We start from the raw sequence: 21,674 nt of genomic DNA, 5'->3' as shown, positions 1-21,674 counted from the left end.
CAATGATATCTATCATAACTCAAACTTCATTTTATTCAAATAAATATTTAATATAAAAAACATAAAATGCTGGGGCACCTGGGTGGCTCAGCCAGTTAAGCATCTGACTTTGGCTCAGGTCATGATCTCAGGGTCCTGCGATTGAGTCCCACCTTGGGAGCCTCTCATTGGGCTCCACACTCAGTGGGAAGTCTGCTTCTCTCTTCTCCTCTGCCCTTCCCTCCGCTCGTGTGCACACATGTGCTTTCTCTAACTAAATAAAATCTTAAAAGAAAAAAAAAATCATGATATGTCTTTACTTGACTTCTCCTAAATGAAATACACTTTTTAAAATCAAGCATGTAAAAAAATAAATAAATAAAATAAAATAAAATCAAGCATGTTTCTTTTTTCTGGTAGAGTTTAGGTTACTATAAATCTTCATTTTCTTCAGTTTCCATAATTACAACTAAAAAAATATGAAAGGCCTAACTACTATGAAGGGACACATGAGGACCACCACTAGGCATGAGGGGGGAGAAACAAGGAAAGCTATAGTGGAAGAGCAAGAGGACAGCAAGAATGTGTTCTAGACACCAGACAAGGAATCCTAGAGCAATGGGGGACAATGAATGAAGGTATGCAAAAACAAAAACACAAACACAGCACAACAAAACAATAAAAAGAGGAATGCCTGGGTCGCTCAGTAGGTTAAGTGTCTGACTGTTGGTTCTGGCTCAGGTCATGATCTTATGACTCCATGCTCAGCAGGGAGTCTGTTTCAAAAGGTTCCCTCCCTTTACCCCTACCTTCACTCAAGTGCACACCTGCTCGCGCTCGCTCTCTCGCTCTCTCTCTTCCCCTAAAATAAATGAATAAATCTAGAAAAAAGGAAATGAAGGAGGAGGCATCTACTCAAAGACAACGAGTTCCTGGTCTCAGTAGTAAAATGCCAAGAGTTGATCTAACTAGCAAAGGCTAGACTGTATGAGGAAATTTCCAGGATGGCTACGGATGGCTACCAAGAGCTACACCTGTCCCTCCTCCTTTCTTCCCATTGGGCACCCCCACCCAATACTATTACTAAAAGTGGATTTCAGGAATCAACCTTAGGCACATAATGATTTCAACAGCACTTGCAAAGCCTCTCTCAACTTCTAACGGTTTTTCAAATTTCAGTAATTATATTCAGTAACTGTTTAACTTTTCAAAAGTGGAAATGTCATAAGCTCTGTCTCTCCAAATATTAATTTTCATTATAATGTTACTTAATACTTAAACGCAGACATAAAACTAGGTAGGTATAAACTATTTATGCTCCAAGCACTTAAAGGATTATAAAACAAAAATAAACCTGTAAGTTACATACAAAACTATAAAATCAATAAAACTTAAATTAACAGTAACTAAATATGATTAACAATACTGTTTTGATCAAACTAAATATTTGCTCACTTGTGATTATGGTACAAACAGAAAACTCAAAACTTTTGAGTTTAGCATTGCCATACCATGCAACAGGTATTGGTAGACCATGAAATCTCTCCCCAGTTGTCTTTACTCAAACTTCTGCAAAACCCTTTTCTGCCATAATATTATTATTTGGTTTTGACCTGGCACATATGCACACTAAGTCCATCCCTATTCTTTTCTCATTACTCCATGACAATTAACAGTGGTATTAATACTATTTAGTGCCAGCACAATTATAAATTGTAATTCAAAGCTGGTTCTGACACTGACTGGCCATGAGATAGTAGAACTTGAGATTCTTTTCCTAGATTACTGAAAATTTAAAAATTCTTACAGAAAGTCTAAAGTCTAGGCCCCTACCATTGACTCTAGCAAACACCTACAACTTTTAAAAGAAAGCATAGTCACTTCACAATTAGAAATAGAAAGCTAAAATAATTAAAGAATAAACGTTATCAAATTGTAAGCTGTTTTTATTTTGGAAAAAATGCTCAATAAAATTCCTAATAGAGAAATGAAAATATAAATTACATAAGCTTCATTTCTCACCTGTCAAATTGGCAAAACAAAAAGCTCTGACAAGACCATCTGTTGATTAGGTCACAGGGCAAAAAGACTTATACATTACTTACCAATTCTTGTAACCTAAGAAACCCAGGCAAAAGGTTTGCTTCCATATCTCTTAGATATTCTGCTTTATCTAGAACCTTATAAAAAAAAAATGCAGTGTCAAAATCAATTTACAAAACTCTCTATAAAACATTTACATTATATACTACATAATTCAAGACTTGAATTTTCCATGTTAAAAAAACTGTAACCTATGAATTAATTTTTAACTGGTATTTACATTTGTAGAAGATATTTCAAACAAGTCAAATTAGTAAATTAAAAAACAGACTACTTACAATGTATTGGAACCCAAACTTCTGAACAGAAAATGAATCATAGCTACATTAAAAAGGTTTCTTTTATAGCTATATTATCAAACTCTAAGGCTACCTTACAAGGCATACAAGAAAAATAACTGGATGTATTTTTCTTTGGTGGATGCATTTTTGATTCCATCTAATAAAAGTTAAATTTTTGTTCAATTATAAAACCATTGGTATTATGTTATTTTAAAAGATACTTCTCTTCCACAGATATATAGTACGTATAGATATAGCACATATATTCATGGATAACACATATATAATGCATACAGATATGTAGAAAGAATGCATATATGTTTTTATGGATAATATAATAGGTGGCAAGGAACAACGTACGGGGTAAAGATGACACAAGTCTACCACATGTTAATAATAACTGAAGCTGAATGATGGGTTCATTGGAGTACATTACACTATTTATATATTTGAAATCGTGATGATAAAAAAATGTTATAAAAAAAAAAAAACTTGCTTCAAGAGGTCATCCATTAGTCCATAAAACTGAAATCAAGGTCTTCATAGCACTAAAATAATCTAATCCTGTTTTTACTTTTTGTTATGGAAATTTTAAAGTATATACAAAAACAGGGAGATCAGTAACTCCCACATATATTTCATCCAACCCCAACTAACATCAACATATGGTCAATCTTGTTTCTTCTATACATCTCCACTCTTCTCCTCCACCATCTCTCTGGATTATATTAAAACAAATCCCAGACATACCACTCCATCTGTAAGTTTGTCAGTATGTAGCTCTAAGAGATGAAAACCTTCTATTTTTTTAAAACATAACCACAGTATCATCATTCCTTAAAAATGTATTGTTTCTTAATGTCATGTAATAACCAATAATCAAATTTTCCCACTTGTCCCACAAAAGTCTCCTTAGAGTTCACTTGCTTGATTCAAGATCCAAAAAGATTGGTATTTTACATCTTATCATATTTGATTTGTCATCTAGTCAATTTTAAATTATAACATTTCCTCTGACCCTTCCTGTTTTACTTGTTATGTACTTATTGAAGAAAATAGGTCATCTGGCATGTAGAATTTTCCATATCCTAAATTGGCTGACTACATCTCTTTAGTACCACTTAACATGTTATTATGCCTTACTTTATGTATTACATCTTCTATCTTTCCTGTAAAATAGTCAATAAATCTAAAGGTTTGATCAGGTTCAGGTTCAAGTTTTGGGCAAAAATACTTCCAAAGAGCAAATTTCTTACTGAATCACATCAGCAGGAATAGAATACCTGGCTGTCTCTGAGATGTTAAGAATGATGCAGAGGTTCAAGTATCAGTCTCATCCATTCATTATAAGGTTCCCCAGCAGCCTTTCACCAAATGATTTCTGCATCAATTGATGATCATTGCCTTACCCAGAATTTTGTTAGGTATTGCAAAACTATAATTTTCTATGATTCTTTCTGCATTATTGAAGGACATTCTTCTACAAAGAACTTGCCCTTATCTGCTATTTAGTTACTCAGAAATAAAGCTCACACAGGACAGAAGGGATAAATGCTTGGTTCTTTTATCTATCAATTTTCAGAGTAAGTTTATGCCTCTATTAGTTTTCTGTGGTGGTTGTAACACATTACCACACAAACTCGGTAGCTTAAAATAGACTAAAAGTTTATTCCCTCACAGTTCTGCAAGTCTTAAGTCTGAAATCAGCTTCACAGAGCCAAAACCAAAGTGTCTGCAGGGCCACACTTCCTCCAGCATCTCTAAGGTAGAATCCATTCTTTGTCTCTTCTAGATCTGGTGGCTGCCAGTATGCTTTGGCTTGTGGCTGCACCACTGCATAACCAAGGCAAGCATTTCACATTTCTCTTACTCTGCTTCCATTATCTGGCCTCCCCCTGGGTGTGTGTGGTTTAGTGAAGGCCTCCCTTGACCTCTCTCCTACAGAAACATTTGTGATTGCATTTTGGGATCACCCCGATAAACCTGGTAAATCTCCCCATCTCTAGAACCTTAACTTCATCATATTTGCAAAGACCCTCTTTCCAAATGAATTATTTACAGGTTCCAGGGATTAGGACCGGATATTCTCGGAGGCCATTATTCAGCCTACTGCGCTGCTCTAGTAAATCAAACTCCTGTGTTAACCAATGAGTAGCTTTTTATATATCTGTTAAGTATCGTTATAAATTCATGGATTTTAACACATCTAATGTGCTTCTATCTACTAAGTTGATTTTTCTTTTTGATGGCCAAATTGTAGTATGTTTGGCCAGTAGAAGCCCCTTCAAACTGCTTTTAGGTCCTTTTTGTACTCTCAGCTTTGAGATGTAACTAACACATAATACTGCATAAGTTTAAGGCACACAACTGTTGATTTGATACACTTAGATACTACAAAATGACTTCCATGATAGCTTTGGCTAACACCTCCATCACCTCATTTCTTTTTTGTGGTGAGACCATTCAAGGTCTGTCCTACTCTCTAAGCAACATATATGTATATACAATATAGCATAGTATATGTAACACGGTATAGCATAACTATGACCACTACATGAATAGACTTATTCATCTTATAACTAGAAGCTTGTACTCTTTGACCAACATCTTGCCATTTCCTTATCCCATAACCCCTAGTAACCAATCATTTTACTTTGTTTCTATGAGTTTGGCTTTTTATATTCCATATATAATTGTCTCTGCTTGATTTATTCCACTTAGCATAATGCCCTCAAGATACACCCATGTTGTCACAAATGGCAGGATTTCCTTCTCATGGCTGAATAAAATTCCATTGTATATATACACATATCTTCTTTATTCTGTTCTATTGGTCTATGTATCTATTTTTATGCCAGTACCATACTATTTTACCATAGCTTTGTGGTATAGTTTGAAAACAGGAAGTACAATGCTTCAAGCTTTTTTCTTCTTTCTCAGCAATGCCTTGGCTATTCTGTCTTTTGTGATTCCATATAAATTTTAGTATTGTTTTCTCTATTTCTGTGAAAAATGTCATTGGACTTTGTTTTTTTTTTTTTTTTTTTGTTTTTTTTTTTTTAAATTATTTATTTATTTATGATAGTCACAGAGAGAGCGAGAGAGAGAGAGAGAGAGAGAGAGAGAGGCAGAGACACAGGAAGAGGGAGGAGCAGGCTCCATGCACCGGGAGCCCGACGTGGGACCCGATCCCGGGTCTCCAGGATCGCGCCCTGAGCCAAAGGCAGGCGCCAAACCGCTGCGCCACCCAGGGATCCCTGTCATTGGACTTTGATAGAGATTGCACTTAATCTATAGATGGCTTTGGGTACTACGGATATTTTAACAATATTAATTTTTCTAAAACATGAGCTTCTGTGTCTTTTTGAAATGACCCTCATTAGAGTTGATAGTTTCCTAGCTTTCTATTATAGCAAAATTCTCTGGGTTCATCTTGTACATTTTCTTCTCAGAACTGAAATAAAGAAAGCTGGGTTGTTGTTTTGTTAAACATTTACACTTTTTTTTAAAATTTTTTATTTATTTATGATAGTCACACACACAAAGAGAGAGAGGCAGAGACACAGGCAGAGGGAGAAGCAGGCTCCATGCACCGGGAGCCCGACGTGGGATTCGATCCCGGGTCTCCAGGATCGCGCCCTGGGCCAAAGGCAGGTGCTAAACCGCTGCGCCACCCAGGGATCCCTCACATTTACACTTTGTTAATAAATCTTATTGGAAATTATAATCATTTAAATTAGGAATAAAATTAAAATGCAAAGAATATATTGTTTCCCTAAGTATTCCAAATTGTTATAGGTTTTATTAATTGACAGCTTGAAACAATCTATGAGAGTAATCAACTTAAGACATCTCATTCCTAATTAGACAAAATAAAGCTAAAATTATTTACTGCTAAAAAGATATAAATTATTTTCTCCAGTATGCAATTATACAATTTCCCCATCAATCTCCATTTGAATAACTCTCTAATCCAGGACACAGATTAATTCAAATAATTGGTCCATTTTTATGCCCATTCTAATGTGAATCACAAAGCTGAAGCAATAAATTAATAGTTCATTCTTCTAATTTAGTTAACCCACTATAATTAATGATTTCATGATATTCTAATAAATGATCCTTCTTCAAAAGCAATTATCAGATAATATTCAGAGAAGTAAAAATTTTAATTCAGATCCAAACATTTATCTTAATAATTTACACAAAGGCATTCTAACAGACTTGATTTGCAAGCTGGTTTACTGACTAGAAAAACATTCTCAGCCACCTTTCTTTTTCTGTATTTCCTAAATATTGAAGCTTACCAATTCATATATTAGATAGCCGAACCATCTACAGATGTACTCTAAAATATGTTCCAAACACCTGCATACTTTCTCACACTTAGTGTTTAGTAATCTAACAAATACTTACTGAATACCTACTTTTACCCAATAGATCTGAAAAACAGAACAGCCCTACTTACTCGTCAAGGCTGTTTCCAAAATATTGATTTTTCCCTCCTACCTAAAGACATTTAGCTTTGAAATTCTCCTTGTTGTCATATATACAGAGATCATTCCTCTTCATTCTTTAAATGTAACAGTTTCTTACTAACACTTCCCTATGATAGCTCCTATATTTTTTTTGGATATTTCAAAACCCACATTAATGCCCCCCTTCTGATAGGGACTCTTAATTCCTTAAATTCCTCTCCACTAGTGATCTTGTCTCCTACCTTACTTCACTGGAAGACCAACTGTATTTCTTAGATCACTGATTTTTGAGCTTTGGTCTGCGGCCCCCTGGGGTAGGAAGGGTGGTCCCTGATATCCTTTCAAAAGGATAGCAAGGTCAAAACTATTATCATAATAATACTGAAACATTATTTGCCTTTTTTCACCATGTTGATATTTGCACTGATGGTGCAAGTAATGGTGGGTTAAACTGGAGTTGCCTTAGCATAAATCAAGGTAATAATGGTGCGGTGCTGTACTAATAGTAGCTGTATTCATCACCATGCACTGCATTTTAAAAGAAATTAGACTTCTATCTTGAAGAATATGAGGGTAGATATATTTTTTCCCATTCCTTCTGCTAAGTAAAACTAAGAATCTTGAATATTATATACAAAACTGGGGCACCTGGGTGGCTCAGTGGTTGAGTGTCTGCCTTTGGCTCAGGTCATGATCCCAGGGTCCTGGGATCAAGTCCTGCATTAGGCGCCCTGGAGGGAGCCTGCTTCTCCCTCTGCCTATGTCTCTGCCTCTCTCTGTGCATCTCTCATAAATAAATAAAATAAAATCTTTAAAAACAAACCAAACAAAACAGAGCTCTGAAAGGTAGAAAGGAGACAAACCATCTAGGGACCTCAAAAGCAGAGGAATGCTCACTTCAGAGGGTATATTGTCTGAGTTGTCTTTTTGCCTCACACAACCCATATGTGGAGCTGTCAAAGACAGCAACACAGAAAGGCTGATGAGCATAAACCAAAAATGCCCCCAAAAAAACCCTTTCATAGTCAAGAGTAGGAATGGGGCAGCATAGTGAGACTTCTTTTTTTTTTTTTTTTTCCTAAGACACTGTACTTACCCAAATTTTCTTTATACATCATTGATTTCTTCTCCGTCCTCATTTGTTTTCTCATCTCCTTATTCCATAACCAATAGATCGCCACAAGACTCAGGCACTTGGACTCACCTCTTTTCACTCACTCTCCCAGTAACCTAATAGTCTCACAGTTTTAAGAACTACTATATACTCACAACTCCCAAATCCTATCTCCACAATGGGCCTCTCTTGATGTAGGACTCCAGTCTCCAAGTGCCAACTGAACATCTGTACTTTGATTTAACATGCCAAACCAAACTCCTGATCACTCTTTTCCTGCCCAACAAGACCCTAACTGCTATAGTTTTCTCCACTATCATGACAACTATATACTTTAAGTGCACAGAAACTTCTGAGCCACCCTTAACTTTGTTCTTTCCTCCTCTGTAGTCCTTCTATCAGAAAACTCTGTCAAAATATATTGAGACCACTTCTTAGCACATCTACTGCTACCACCCTGGCCTAAGCCAATGTGATGTTTTGCCCAGATTGTTATAAATTCCTCAGAACTAGTTGTATTAGTTTCCTACAGCTGCCATAACAAAGTACCACAAACAGGGTGACTTAAACAACAGAAATTTATTATCTCACAGTTCCAGAAGCTAGAAGTCCAAGATCAAGGTGTTGGCAGGGCCATGCTTCCTCCAAACATGCTAGAGAAGGGTCTGTTCCAAGTCTCCCTCCTGGTTTCTAGTAGTCCCTTGGCTTGCAGCAGCTTAACTCCAACCTTTACATGGCATCCTCCCTGTGTGCATGTGAATCTCCAAATTTCCTCTTTTTAGAAGGACATCAGTCATATTAAATTAGGGGTCCAAACTACTCGAAGTATAACTTCATCTTAATAATTAGAACTGCAATGATTCCATTTCCAAATAAGGTCATTCTGAGGTTTTAGGGGTTAGAGCTTCAACATATGCATTCTTGGACGAAACAATTCAACCTGTAACACTAGTCTGCATACTTCTATTCTTCTACCCTTCATTTCATTCTCAACATTACTTCTCCCCCACACTTAACTAATCCAGCCACAATGGCTTCCTTGGTATTCTCTGAATTCACAAAGCAGAGTCCAGTCTCCTTTGCAGTCTTATGTAAGTCTCTTTACCTGGAATACTCTTTTCCACATATTTTCATGGCTTGCTCCTAACTTCCTTCCTTGTTCCTCAGGTTTTAGTACAGTTATCATCTCGGTGAGTTCTCTGTCTTCCCTTTTTAGAAAAATAACTATTCTCCCCTACCCAATTAATTTACTCTGTTAACATATTGTGTCTGACATGCTACATATTAACTTGCTATTTATCTACCTTCCTTAACTACACTATAAACTGCAGGAAGGCAGAGACTAATTTTGTTCCCTGTTCTATCTCCAGTATCTAAAATAGTACCTGGCATCTATAAGGTGCTCAATAGTTATTTGCTGGATAAATAAATGAAACTAAAATGTGGAAGGAACAGTTTTATACATTTCAGGAGATGCAAGAATGCCTAAGATTTGGTCCTTTTAGTGTTACAACTTAGCTGCTATAATAAGGCATTATATTAAAATTTAATTCCAATTCTAAAGATAATCATTTTTTTAAAAGGACTACAGTATTATTTAAAAATCCACTAAAGGGCAGCCCCAGTGGCGCAGCGGTTTAGTGCCGCCTGCAGCCCAGGGTGTGATCCTGGAGATCCAGGATCAAGTCCCACGTCAGGCTTCCTGCATGGAGCCTGCTTCTGCCTCTGCCTGTGTCTCTGCCTCTCTCTGAATGAATAAATAAATAAATTAAAAAAAAAAAAAGCCACTAAAATAAAACACCTTACACATTCTCAGTTGTCTGTTAATCATTTTCATATTGATGTAACAACTACGATTCAGACTGTAGCCACCCCAAAATCAAATGATTCATCTTTCCCCATAAACCTATTCCACACACAATTAAATATTTTGACATTCAAGGTCTCTTCCATTTACTCCTTTCTGCATCTTCCACCCAGGTCTAGTCCAGGTCCACCATTCTTTCAGACTGTCTGTCACAGCCACCCCTCAATCCATCTACTTAACATGCTTTGCAAAGTAATCTTCCCAAAACACATGTTGCTCTAAAATGTTCACTACCTCCTCACTGCCTAAATAAAACATAGCACTTTAGTAGAGTTTTCAAGATACTCCATGACCTGCCTCACCTACGTTCCTAGCTTTATTCTCGCTTCATACACTGTTACCAACTAAAACTGTACTATCTGCATTTCCTACCCTCCACTGATCTGCATACCTTTCCTTACATAATTACTACCATACGAAATTCCCCTTCTTCAGTTTCTTTCTATAATCCTTTAATCATCCTCTTAAGTCTTCAAAAGTTATCACTTCATGAAGCTGTGCCACATATGCCCGAGTCCGTACTTTGCATCTCATGGCTATCACTTATCACACTCCGCAGTCACATGTAGTATGTGACACAACTCTTCCATTAAACTGAAGTTCCCTTTGGATAAGAAATATATCTAAAACATTTTTGTATCCCAAAAGCACCTTGCACAGTGTAATATAATAAGACTTGAAACAAATATACAGAAATTGACCTAATAGGCAGTTTTCGAATAGGTGGTAATGAAATTATATTACTCACAATATATACAGTCTGATCCTTAAGACTTTCAGCTTTGGTTACTTGTTTAAACAAGCGAACAAAATCATTAAATGTTTCACAGGTTACTTGAGTAGAACATCCATCCTCTGAAGAACAAAGATGATTCAATTTGTTTAAAATTTGTTCCAAAAGTAGCCTCGAGGTAAAGCATTCAACACAATTCACAAAGACATGTGGGAGCTGAAAACAAAAATTTAAAAAACGTGTAAACAGGAAAGAAAATCCACATATACAATAATGGCTCTGCTGGATATTGCCCACTGGTCCTTCTACTTTATACCCCACCCCGACCCCCCAACTGACTCTGTGCACCCCAGGAGGCTGACCACTACAGACTGCATCACCTAGACTCTTATTTTCTAGCTCTGCTTGGATTCAGCCAAAGAGAAGAACCTGAAGCCTGAAGGAAAGCAATAAGAAGAAACAAGATGGATATTCCCTTAACCTACCCTTTGGCCCTCAGTTCTATCATGGCTACATGATTGTACCAAAGGCCACAGCTCCAGCTGGGCAGCCCCTCATCTAAGGCTCCAGCTCTTACACTGATCTGGGAACAGCTACTTCCCATGGTCTGTTCAGATCTGGGGGAGGTAAAAGTTCTCAGTGCTTTACCATCCCTCACCGGTTCCCTTAACATTTCTTCAACCTTTGTACAACAGTATCTTCATTAAACTCACTTCAATTATTTGAGTTTGCCATTTGTTTCCTACAGAGATTCAGAGCAAACTTATACTTTAAAGAATTCTTAGAAAGAAATCCTAGTACATGTTAAAATTCTTAGCAGGAATTTCCTACTAATTATTTTAAGATAATATTCTAATAATTAACCTAGATCAAAAAGAATTTTAAGAAATTGAAACCATAGTAATCCTTCTATGAGGATTAAGCTAGCTCTTCATTTAGAGATCAAAATGTAGTTCCAGAAGTAACAAGGAAACAAAGACTTCCTTACAAATATAGTCTGTTCTGGAAATGAAATCACAAAATCACAATCTGAGGAAGATAACTTTTGGCATGGAACACAAGTAATGGAACCTGTAACTAATTTTAGTGACATTCCATAAATCTCACCCAAGAAGGAAGCTTTTCCTTCTCTTTTCAGAGCAACAATGTAACTAAGGCTACCTTATATTCTCAGTCACAGTTTCACTAACACTTGCTGGGCTTTTTTATCCCTATTCCCTGATGAACTAGAGTCACAAGATCTCGAACGAAAACAAAAGTTAGTCAGAAATGTTTCATGTAGAAGATATTCCTTCAAAGAAAGCTAAACTGTTCTAAATAATCTCCCATATTCCTTCCATTTCTAGGAGTCTATGAGTAAAACAAAACAAAACAAAACACAATTAATGGTTACTCTTACCTCTAAAGTTTTCAACAAAGTTTGTGTTACATAGGTCTTTCCACTGGCAGTATGTCCATAAATAAAAATTGATGGAAAGCTGAAATGATGCCTCTAAGAGAGAAAGATAAGTATTAGTCTGCACATACAAAACAGAAAATTAATCATTATCAACTCTTGAGAAAGTTTTACGTGGCAAAGTAAAAACATTCAATCCGAATTATTTCAACAGTGACCATACTGGATCCATGATTACACTTTGAACTTACCTGAATTGAACTCTAAGCACTTTCTCTGTTAGGAAATTAAAATTTCTGAAAAACTATTCTTTGGCATATTTAGTATACACTACATGTATGATACGATACGTATAACATATATATTTATACTTGTTACTATTGTGTAGGTTTATATGTACGAATTCCTGTATTTTCAAATATATAGATTTCAGAGATTTTTCAAGGATAACTTTGATCATACTCCATTTTTAAGAATCTAATCTCACTTTAAAGAATCTAATCTCACAGGCTGCAACTTCACTATACATTTTAAAGCTCCGAAACGGTTGCCTGGGTGGCTTAGTCGGTGAAGCATCTGCCTTTAGGTCAGGTCATGATCCCAAGGTCCTGGGATCGAGCCTCGCATCGGCTTCCCTGCTCAGCTAGGAGCCTGCTTCTCCCTCTCCTATCTCCCTCTTCCGCTTGTGCTTATTGTCTTGTGCTCTCTCCACGCTCTCAATAAAAATCTTTAAAATAAATAAATCTCTGAAACAAAGAATATGTAATCACAAAGTTGGAAAGAATTTTAAGAGTCCTTTATACTTAACAGAGTATTTTTAAATTATGCATACTATATTTACCCTGGCCTGAATGTACACATTTCGTCAAATAAAACAATGATAAAATCTATGTATATTTCAAAACACTGATTCCCAAGAAACTCTTGCTATGTGTTAAGAGTCAGTTGCCTATTGAAAAGTAAAGATTGTCAAATGGACTCATTAATACTCCAAATATGTTTCATACATTTATTAGACACTCATCAATGCTGAAAACCATGATGGATTGAAGAGTACAAATATCTGTTAAAGACAAAATCTGCTCTGAAAGAGTTTATAGCCTAGTGGGATGCACTCACTTTAAAAAATAATTACAAAAAAAATGGGATGATGCAATTCCCACAAGAAAGCAGAGTAGTATCATCATGATCTACCACTGCAACAATAATCATTTACTTATTTTTATTTACATATTTACTCTATATTTACTATTATTTTTTATTAAACATTTATTACATTCTAGCCACTAAGTTACACATTTCCTCTTGCAAGACAAATTAGGGCCTAAGATTTATACAGGAGAAAATTTTCTTTTTTTTTTTTTTAAAGATTTATTTATTTATTTATGATAGACATAGAGAGAGAGAGAGAGGCAAAGACACAGGAGAAGGAGAAGCAGGCTCCATGCTGGGAGCCCGACGCAGGACTCGATCCCGGGACTCCAGGATCGTGCCCTGGCCAAAGGCAGGTGCCAAACCGCTGAGCCACCCAGGGATCCCCTACAGGAGAAAATTTTCTAATAGCATGTGCCAAAGCAGTCCCAAAAGAGACTTAAGATGGATCTTTAAGTATATGAATCCTTTATGTTAATACCTAACAATGCTGTAAATCAACTGGCTCAAAAATGCTATCCCAAGAATTAAATGTATGCTTGTTGAACATCTGTTATCCAAATACTATAGTTCACCTTTAAAGAGAAGGTCAAGACATACTGCAGGAAGTTTTTCCAAGCTACACTAAACACTCCTTTTCTGAAATCCTGAAATTAGTCTGCATCCACTGTTTGTTGCTTAGTGATATTCCATCTTACAACATTACCTAGAATCGTATTGAACTCTTGCCTGTTACTCAATCTTTCACCCTCCTAGATCTCCTTAACAAACTGTAATTAGCCAGTATCTGGAAGGTGCCTAACACAGAGAAGATGCTCAGTAAATATCTGTTGAGCAAATAAATGAATCTGCTTAGAAATAAGAACTGGGTTTTTTGTTTGTTTGTTTGTTTGTTTTTTTAAAGTTTTTGCATCTCCAACATGCACCACACCTTGATGAAAAGCGATGATAATGACTGTTAAACGTGAACTGCTGTAAAAGCAAAGGTCGGGACCCTTTATGTTATCAACACTAAACCAATACTAGTCATCTCTATTTGACAATATGCTTTTCCTGGAGGACGGCTCTCAGAGTTACCTAGTTTTATCATCTCCAAGGAAGGAATGCATAGACTGTAACCAAGAAAATATTTCTGCGATGGTATGGATGGCTCTATCTGGAAGCATTAAAACTAGAACACTAGAGATGCAGTCCTTATCCTCTTATTTCCCTAAGCATTGTGCGCTTTTGGAAGAAGGGTGGTACTTTTTCTTTCACTACTTCACAGACTCAGACTCCCATCCAACATTTTTTTGCTGGATTCAAGTGCTTTAAGTAGTTAAGAAAGCAAACCAAAAGATGGGTGGGGAGGAGGGCGGAGTATGAGCCTAAACCATCAGTTATTCCCCTCACACATAAAACCCAAGTCTGACGAACTTAATAACTCCATGTCTAAGGAATGAGGCTGAAGCAAAAGACTCCTCAAAGGCCACCAGAATATAATCAAAAAGAGATGTTCTGAATTGGTGAATGCTACCTCCTAAGGAAAGGACTCCCTAAGCTGTGCTCATTCAAACACACTTCATCTCTTCTCCCGGGCTCCCCCTGAACTGCTGGTCAAGGATTCGAGTCGGCGGGGGGAGGAGGGCGCCCGGAAGGCTCACTGGCTGAGCATCCACCCTCAGCCCTCAGCTCGGGTCGTGATCTGGGTCCTGGGATGGAGCCCGCTTCTCCCTCTGCCCGTGTCTCTGCCTCTCTCTGTGTCTCCTATGAAGAGATACATAAAATCTTGGGAAAAAAAAAAAAAAAGAGAGAGAGAGTTCTAGACAAGATCTCTGCAAGGCTTCTGCCATTCTGGAAAAGCCGTTTTAGTCGTTAACCTGAAGCCTGCTCTGCCCCGCCCCCCGAGGCCTCAAAACCACCACCTCATCACCTAGTCCCTCAACGAAACGTGCGAGCGGACGCGTGAAGAGAACGACGACCCTGCGAACACGCCTGTTCGGAGCATCTGGCAGCGGCGACGCCGCGCTAACATCACCTCAGCAGCGTGGCGTGTGGGAACGCAGCCGGCCCGGGCCACCTTCCTGAGGGGCCGGCCGCCCCTGCTGCGCCGGGTCGTTTTTTTTTTTTTTTTTTTTTTTTTTTTTTTTCCCCAAAAGGGCTTCATCAGAAGTTACTTTGGGTGCGGGAGTGTGGCCGACCTACAACAACCCCTTTCTCGAGGCAAAACCACCAACCGACCGACGGAGGACCGCCCCCTCATGACACCAACACGGAGACGGAAAATTCAGAGGAGCGCGTCGCAGGATTTGGAAGAGAAAAGCCAGCCCGGCCACAGTACCTCTCCAAACAGGGCCTGCAGGGTGGACACTTGAGGCTCGCGACAAAGCACCATGTTTTCCAAGTGAGGCATCCCGGCGGGTACGGGACGGCGCCACCGCGGGGCCGCAGGACCGCGTCGCCCTCGGTCCGCGCTCCCGCCGGAAACCAGACTTACGAGGCTGTGGGCGGGGCCGGCGTCCCCGTGCGTCGGCGTGACGGCAGCGCGCACGCGCGGCGTCGCCCCGCCCTCTCCCTCCCGAGGCGGAAGAGGCGGGCTGTCCGTGACCGGGCGCCTCGGGTCGCGCTTTTCGCCGCCCGAAGGCCGGGAGACCAGGCGGGGGTGCCGTCGCCGACCGAAGAACGGCTGGCCGGAGCCCCTGGGTTCGATTTTCTTGCCTGCGGAAACTTGAGGTCCCAGGAGCTTTCATCGTGGAGCACCACCGAGGAAGACGAGGCCGGCGAGCGGCTGAGGCCCTCTCCTTACGGGGCCTGCAAGGCCGGCTGAGAAAACCCGTCGTCTGGATGGCCGCCACGAGGGTGTGGCAGTCAGGGCTCCCCGGTGCCGAGGAGGAGCTGAATCCCTGGTCTCCGCGCAAGCCTACGTGCACGTCCGGGAATGCCTCTCCCTCCAAAGCGATGAAGTTCTAAGGGGAAGGTGTTGGCCGGGCGCCGGGGATGACAGTAATGCTGCCCTTAGCGTAAGGCCTTCTGTGGATTTATTCGAGGAACACCTGCTAGGAAGAAACCAGGCCCTGGAAGATTCTGTGAAACAGATACAGAAGTAGGGGATGCCTGGGTGGCTCCGCCGTTGAGCGCCGCCTGCAGCCCGGGGCGTGATCCTGGGGACCCGGGATCGAGTCCCGCGTGGGGCTCCCTGCATGGAGCCTGTTTCTCCCTCTGCCTGTGTCTCTGCCTCTCTCTCTCTCTCTCTCTCATGAATAAATAAATAAAATCTTTAAAAAAAAAAAAAAACAGACCCTGGAAGATTCTGTAAAAAAGATACAGAAGTAAAGAGAAATGTGTGTGAAAAGAGAAAGAACTTGGGGTCCTAAAACAAGAGCAGAGAGACCTCCGTAAAGACGTTGAACCATTCATTTTGAACCTCAACTTCCTTATCGTAAAATAAGGATGATAATAGCTGGGATATTGCTAGGAGTAAAAGGTCATATACTTAGTGTCTGGTACATAGAGTTAATTGTGCATATGATGGTCCGAATCGTGGTCTAAAGGATCTTCAGTTACTTATTCTTTGGTTTTTAACTAAATGTTTTGTTTATCAAACAAAGATGTTTTAGTCCTGAGATACGGAGTTTCAATACCATTGTGAAAGTCTAATGTACATGGTGATGTACTGGCATCCCAGGATTAGTTTAGGGACGCCTGGGTGGCTCAGTGGTTGAGCGTGTGCCTTCAGCCCAGGGCGTGACCCCGGGTCCCGGGATCCAGTCCCACGTCGGGCCCCCTGCAGGGATCCTGCTTCTCCCTCTGCCTGTGTCTCTGCCTCTCTCTGCGTGTCTCTCATGAATAAATAAATAAAATCTTATAAAAAATAAAAATAAATTGTTGAAAAAGTAATCTGGAAGTAAGAAAATCTCAAGTAATGATTGTGGAACTTAGCCATGCCATCAAATAAACTAGAGATAAACCCAAATGTAGATGGAAAACAATATTTTGGTATAGCAATAATCTAGTCTTATGTAAATTGTCATCCCGCTGCTCTGATCCTTCTCATTTCCCATTCCACCAGATTCCTCAACAAGTACACGACCCTGTAGAACATGCTCCGCTCCCCACCTCACCTCTTCGCTCACCTCATCTGCTCACTCTCCTTCACCCATATTGGCATCTTTGCTTTCTCTGGAACAGGCTAGGCATGTTCCAGCTTCTTGTGATTCTGAGCTTGCTGTTCCTCCGAGATCATTTGCTCAACCTTATTCATGTGGTTCACTTCTCAACTCACTGTCTATGCTCAAATGTCACCTTACTAAAGGGGCCTGCTTTGACCCCTTAAGTCTCTAATGTCTCTAAAACTAATGTCCCACACTCCCCCTTTTTTTTCTTTATTTTTATTCACTGTACTTCTTAAGTATGTATTTTACTTTTTAATTGTCTCTTACACTAAAATTAAAATGTAAAGTCTCTGAGGAGCTTAAATAACCTAAAAAAGTTCCTAGTGCAGAGTAGATACTCAATTGTTGAGAGGCTCCTGGGTGGCTCCGTTGGTTAAGCGTCTGCCTTCGGCTCAGGTCATGATCTTGGGTTCTTGGGATGGAGCCCTGTGCTGGCTGGGCTCCCCACTCAACCAGGAGTCTGCTTGTCCCTCTCCCTCTGCTCCTCCCCATGCTCATACTCTGTCTCTAAAATAAAATAATAGGGATCCCTGGGTGGCGCAGCGGTTTGGCGCCTGCCTTTGGCCCGGGGCATGATCCTGGAGACCCGGGATCGAATCCCACGTCGGGCTCCCGGTGCATGGAGCCTGCTTCTCCCTCTGCCTGTGTCTCTGCCTCTCTCTCTCTCTCTCTCTGTGACTATCATGAATAAATAAATAAAATTAAAAAAAAAAAAAATAAAATAAAATAAAATAAAATAATAAAATAATATAAAATAAAATTCTCCCCCTTCATCTCATATGTGCTGTCTCTCAAAAAAATACATAATTATTGAATTAATTAGTGACTTATTCCAAATAACCAGCATGAGTTCTAGTACACAGTAATGTTTAATCACATTTGCTTTATGAAATGAACTATTAAGGAAAAAATCTAAAACACCAAAAAAAGCCCCAAATGTCCTAGTTTTAGTTGCAAAAATGTTTTCTGTGCCTTGAAATTTAGCATCCCATTTTTACTCAATAGTCTGATTATGGTAGTTGTAGCCACTTTGGAGACTACCCTGAGCTCAAAAGAAAGTAGAAATGGTTGTCCATAAAATAAGCATATAAATAAATAAAATTGGGTTAATATCCAGGCAGTTTATTCTGAAATGAAACTACCCTTAGGTCCTTGGGCCATTGACTGTTGAAGTTTGAATGTAAAGGACCAACATGGTCATTAGAAATTGGATAATAAAAGGGGCACCTGGGTGGCTCAGTGGTTGAGCATCTGCCTTTGGCTCAGGTCATGATCCCGGAGTCCTGAGATCAAGTCCCGCACAAGCTCCCCACATGAATAAATAAATAATAAAATTAAATTTTTATTTAATAATAAATAATTATTTATTTAATAAATTTATTTATTTAATTAATTTATTTATTTAATTAATTTATTTATTTAAATAAATTAAATAATTTATTTGTTTAATAATAAATAAATAATAAAATTAAACTATTTTTTTTTTAAAAGGGCTGCCTGGCTGGCTCAGTTGAAAGAGCATGCAACTCTTGATCTCAGGGGGTCGTTAGTTTGAGCACCTGGTTGATTATACAGATTACTAAAGAGAAAGAAATGGGGTAATATATCCTCAGTACCACATAATGCTCTTGTGAAAGTCCCTCCAGGTACATGAGGACATTGCTAACAGTATTATTTGAAAATACACCAAATATTGACTTTTTTTCCAAAATAAATATATTTTAATAACATGTAAATAAATACTAATTAAATAATAGATAACTATATTGAAAACAGTGCCATACTTCGCAGATTGCTGTATTTTATGTACCTTCTCTAACCTTAACTTATTCTATGTCTCATTAGTTCAATCTAAGTATGATGTCCATTTTTTCAGCTCCTTCCAGTTACCGCTCATGATAGGTAGAATAATGGCCTCCCAAAGATAGCCATAACCTAATTCCAGGATCTATGAATATGTTAGATTACACAGCAAAGGGGAATTAAGGTTGCAGGTGGAGGGAAGGTTATCAGCTAGCCTTGACATGGGGCGATTAAACTGTATTATCCACATGGGCCAATGACAAGAGTCATTATTACTGGAAGAGGTAAGCAGAAGGAGAGCCAGAGAGGTGGCAGTGTGAGAGAGACTGGGGTTGATGTTGCTGGCTTGGAAATGGGGGCTGGAGGGTTGGGTCATGACCCCAAAGAATGCATACAGCCTCTAGAAGCTGCAAAGGGGAAGAAAATGGATTCTCACCCAGAGCTTCCAGAAAGAAACGCAGCCCTGCTGAAGCCTTGATGATAGCCTAGTGAGACTCATTTCAGATCCCTCATCTCCAGAATTATAAAAAAAAATTGTGTTGTTTTAAGCCTCTAAGTGTGTGGTAATTTGTTACAGTGACAAAAGAAAACTAATGGACCACTCGTTACGTTAGAGTTCATCCTGACCTTTCTGCTGGCTTAAAATATATAGACACGCCACTCTTAGTACTCATATTGGTTAGTCTTCCTAGTGATCATGTTTGAAAGTAATTTAGGGATATTAAAATGGTTAAAAAGGATACTTGTCTCTACTCATGGATTTCAAGGGTGAAGATCATAACACAAGGGACCTTGAAGTATTATAAATTTTTCATTGCATCAAATTATAAAACAACCCTATTAAAATTACATCAAAACTTAAAATTCCAAAACTGGTGGAAATTCAAGAAAAAGATGTCAAACCCACTACTATTGCAGGAGATTTCAACCAAATGTCTCTAAACACTGTTAGATCAACCAGACAAAAATAGTAAGGATATAGGAGGTTTTACAAACACAATTAACAACCTGGATTTGCCAGACATACATAAAACCATTGCTTTTTACGATATTCTTTTTTTTTTTTTTTTAAGATTTTATTTATTCACGGGAGACAGAGAGAGAGGCAGAGACATAGGCAGAGGGAGAAGCAGGTTCCCTACTGGGAACCGGATGTGGGACTCGATCCCAGGACCCTGGGATGATGACCTGAGCCAGAGGCAGACACTCAGCCACTGAGCCAGCCACTCAGGTATCCCTTTTTTCAAAATTCTTATTCCACCCTCAACCCTTGAGCCTTCCTGTGGACTTGCAGTTCAGAGGTGGTCTCTCTCCACATTCTAGACTCTTGCCCCAGAGACAGAATGCTACTTTTTTTACTCACTACTTGCCTGTCTGATCAGAGGGTTAGGGAGTTTTCTCTTCTGTCCTGTCCTGCTGCGGTCTTGGGCTGGCCCTGGAATTTAGGGGTGGGTTTTTTCTCAGTAAACCTGTCCTTCTCTCCATAGCAGCTAAACTCTGCAGTGTTGGGGGGAATCTTATTTGTTAGAGTATTCCCTGCTCTGACCCTAGGAACAGAGGGTGTTTTCCATTAACCCTTCTCCCCGCTGTGGTTTTAGCTTTTCATGTGTACTCTGTAGGTAAGAGGGTTAGTTGCTTTTCTTCTGAAGGCTTAAGACTTTTATTTTATACAGAACAAGAGTCAGGGCAGTATTTTGTTCATGTCCCAATTTCCACATTTCTAATTCTCTCATTTCTCATGTCCTCTATCTTATACCTCTGGGGGACGTTCTCTTCTGCTGTCCCCTCCTTGATCTTTCTTGTGAGCATCCAGTGGAGGTCGATGGAGATGAGCCTGTGAATGTAAGCTCCCTCTGTGTCTGTGGCTTTATTTTAGCCACCAAATCATTAAAAATTTTAGCTGAATATTTTTACCTGCTTATATGGCACCTACCTTCTTTCCTACCTCCTATTTTGCTACAGGTGAGCCCATCTTTCCTTAGATTTCATGCTACTTGGTTTCCCTGTGACCTTAGCTCTTCTTTAACTCCTATGGGTTAAAGAAAAATTGTTAGTTTGTCTACTTTTTCTTGTTAGAGTGGGAGTAATGCTCTTTCCAGATTTTTACAATCTGGATTATAGTGGAACTCAACTAGTTATTTCTTATTTTTCTTTATTTATTTTAAAGATTTTATTTGACAGAGAGCACAAGCAAGGGGAGCAGCAGGCAGAGGGAGAGGGAGAAGCAGGCTCCCCACTGAGCAAGGAGCCCAATACAGGGCTTGATCCCAGGGGATTGTGACCTGAGCTGAAGGCAGACGTTTAACCGACTGAGCCACCCAGGGACACCTCAACCAGTTATTTTTTAAATCCAAGCTCACACATGTTCTCATTTCCTTTTTTCCTTGTTGTGCCTTTGGTTCGAACCTTTCATCTGAAAGCATTTTCATCATTGACTTAAGCTGTATCTTATAGGAAACCAAACCGAAGACATCTGCATCTTTTAAGTCCAAGCTCCAGTGCCATGAAACTCTCCAATTTTCTCAGCAAAAACTTTCCAATCTCTCAAGTCTCATAGGATTCATTACTTTACACTCTACAACACCTGAAATTCTCAGCCTTGTATTATGGATATTTG

At 39.1% G+C, this 21,674-nt stretch overlaps 1 protein-coding gene across 5 annotated transcripts in view; it reads right to left on the bottom strand.

Annotated features, from left to right (window-relative positions):
- ORC5 (origin recognition complex subunit 5) overlaps positions 1-15,593 on the bottom strand; it is a 132,776-nt gene extending 117,183 nt beyond the window's left edge. For 4 of the 5 annotated variants that reach the window (XR_007403463.1, XR_007403464.1, XM_025449172.3 and 1 more), the window contains exons 1-4: positions 15,424-15,592; positions 11,955-12,047; positions 10,571-10,771; positions 2,085-2,159 (exon numbers count right to left, since the gene is read on the bottom strand). Coding sequence is in view for 3 of the 5 variants with exons in the window: in XM_025449172.3 (XP_025304957.1) it covers positions 2,085-2,159; positions 10,571-10,771; positions 11,955-12,047; positions 15,424-15,495 (441 nt within the window). In the remaining 2 variants the exon portion in view is untranslated. Of the gene's footprint in view, positions 1-2,084; positions 2,160-10,570; positions 10,772-11,954; positions 12,048-15,423 lie in introns of all 5 variants that reach the window. The other variant, XM_049096308.1, reaches the window with a different exon arrangement.
- Positions 15,594-21,674: the final 6,081 nt, after the last annotated feature.

The sequence above is a fragment of the Canis lupus genome, chromosome 18 (assembly GCF_003254725.2).
Source record: "Canis lupus dingo isolate Sandy chromosome 18, ASM325472v2, whole genome shotgun sequence".
Lineage (NCBI taxonomy): Eukaryota > Metazoa > Chordata > Mammalia > Carnivora > Canidae > Canis > Canis lupus.
This window is presented reverse-complemented; position numbering and strand designations above follow the sequence as displayed.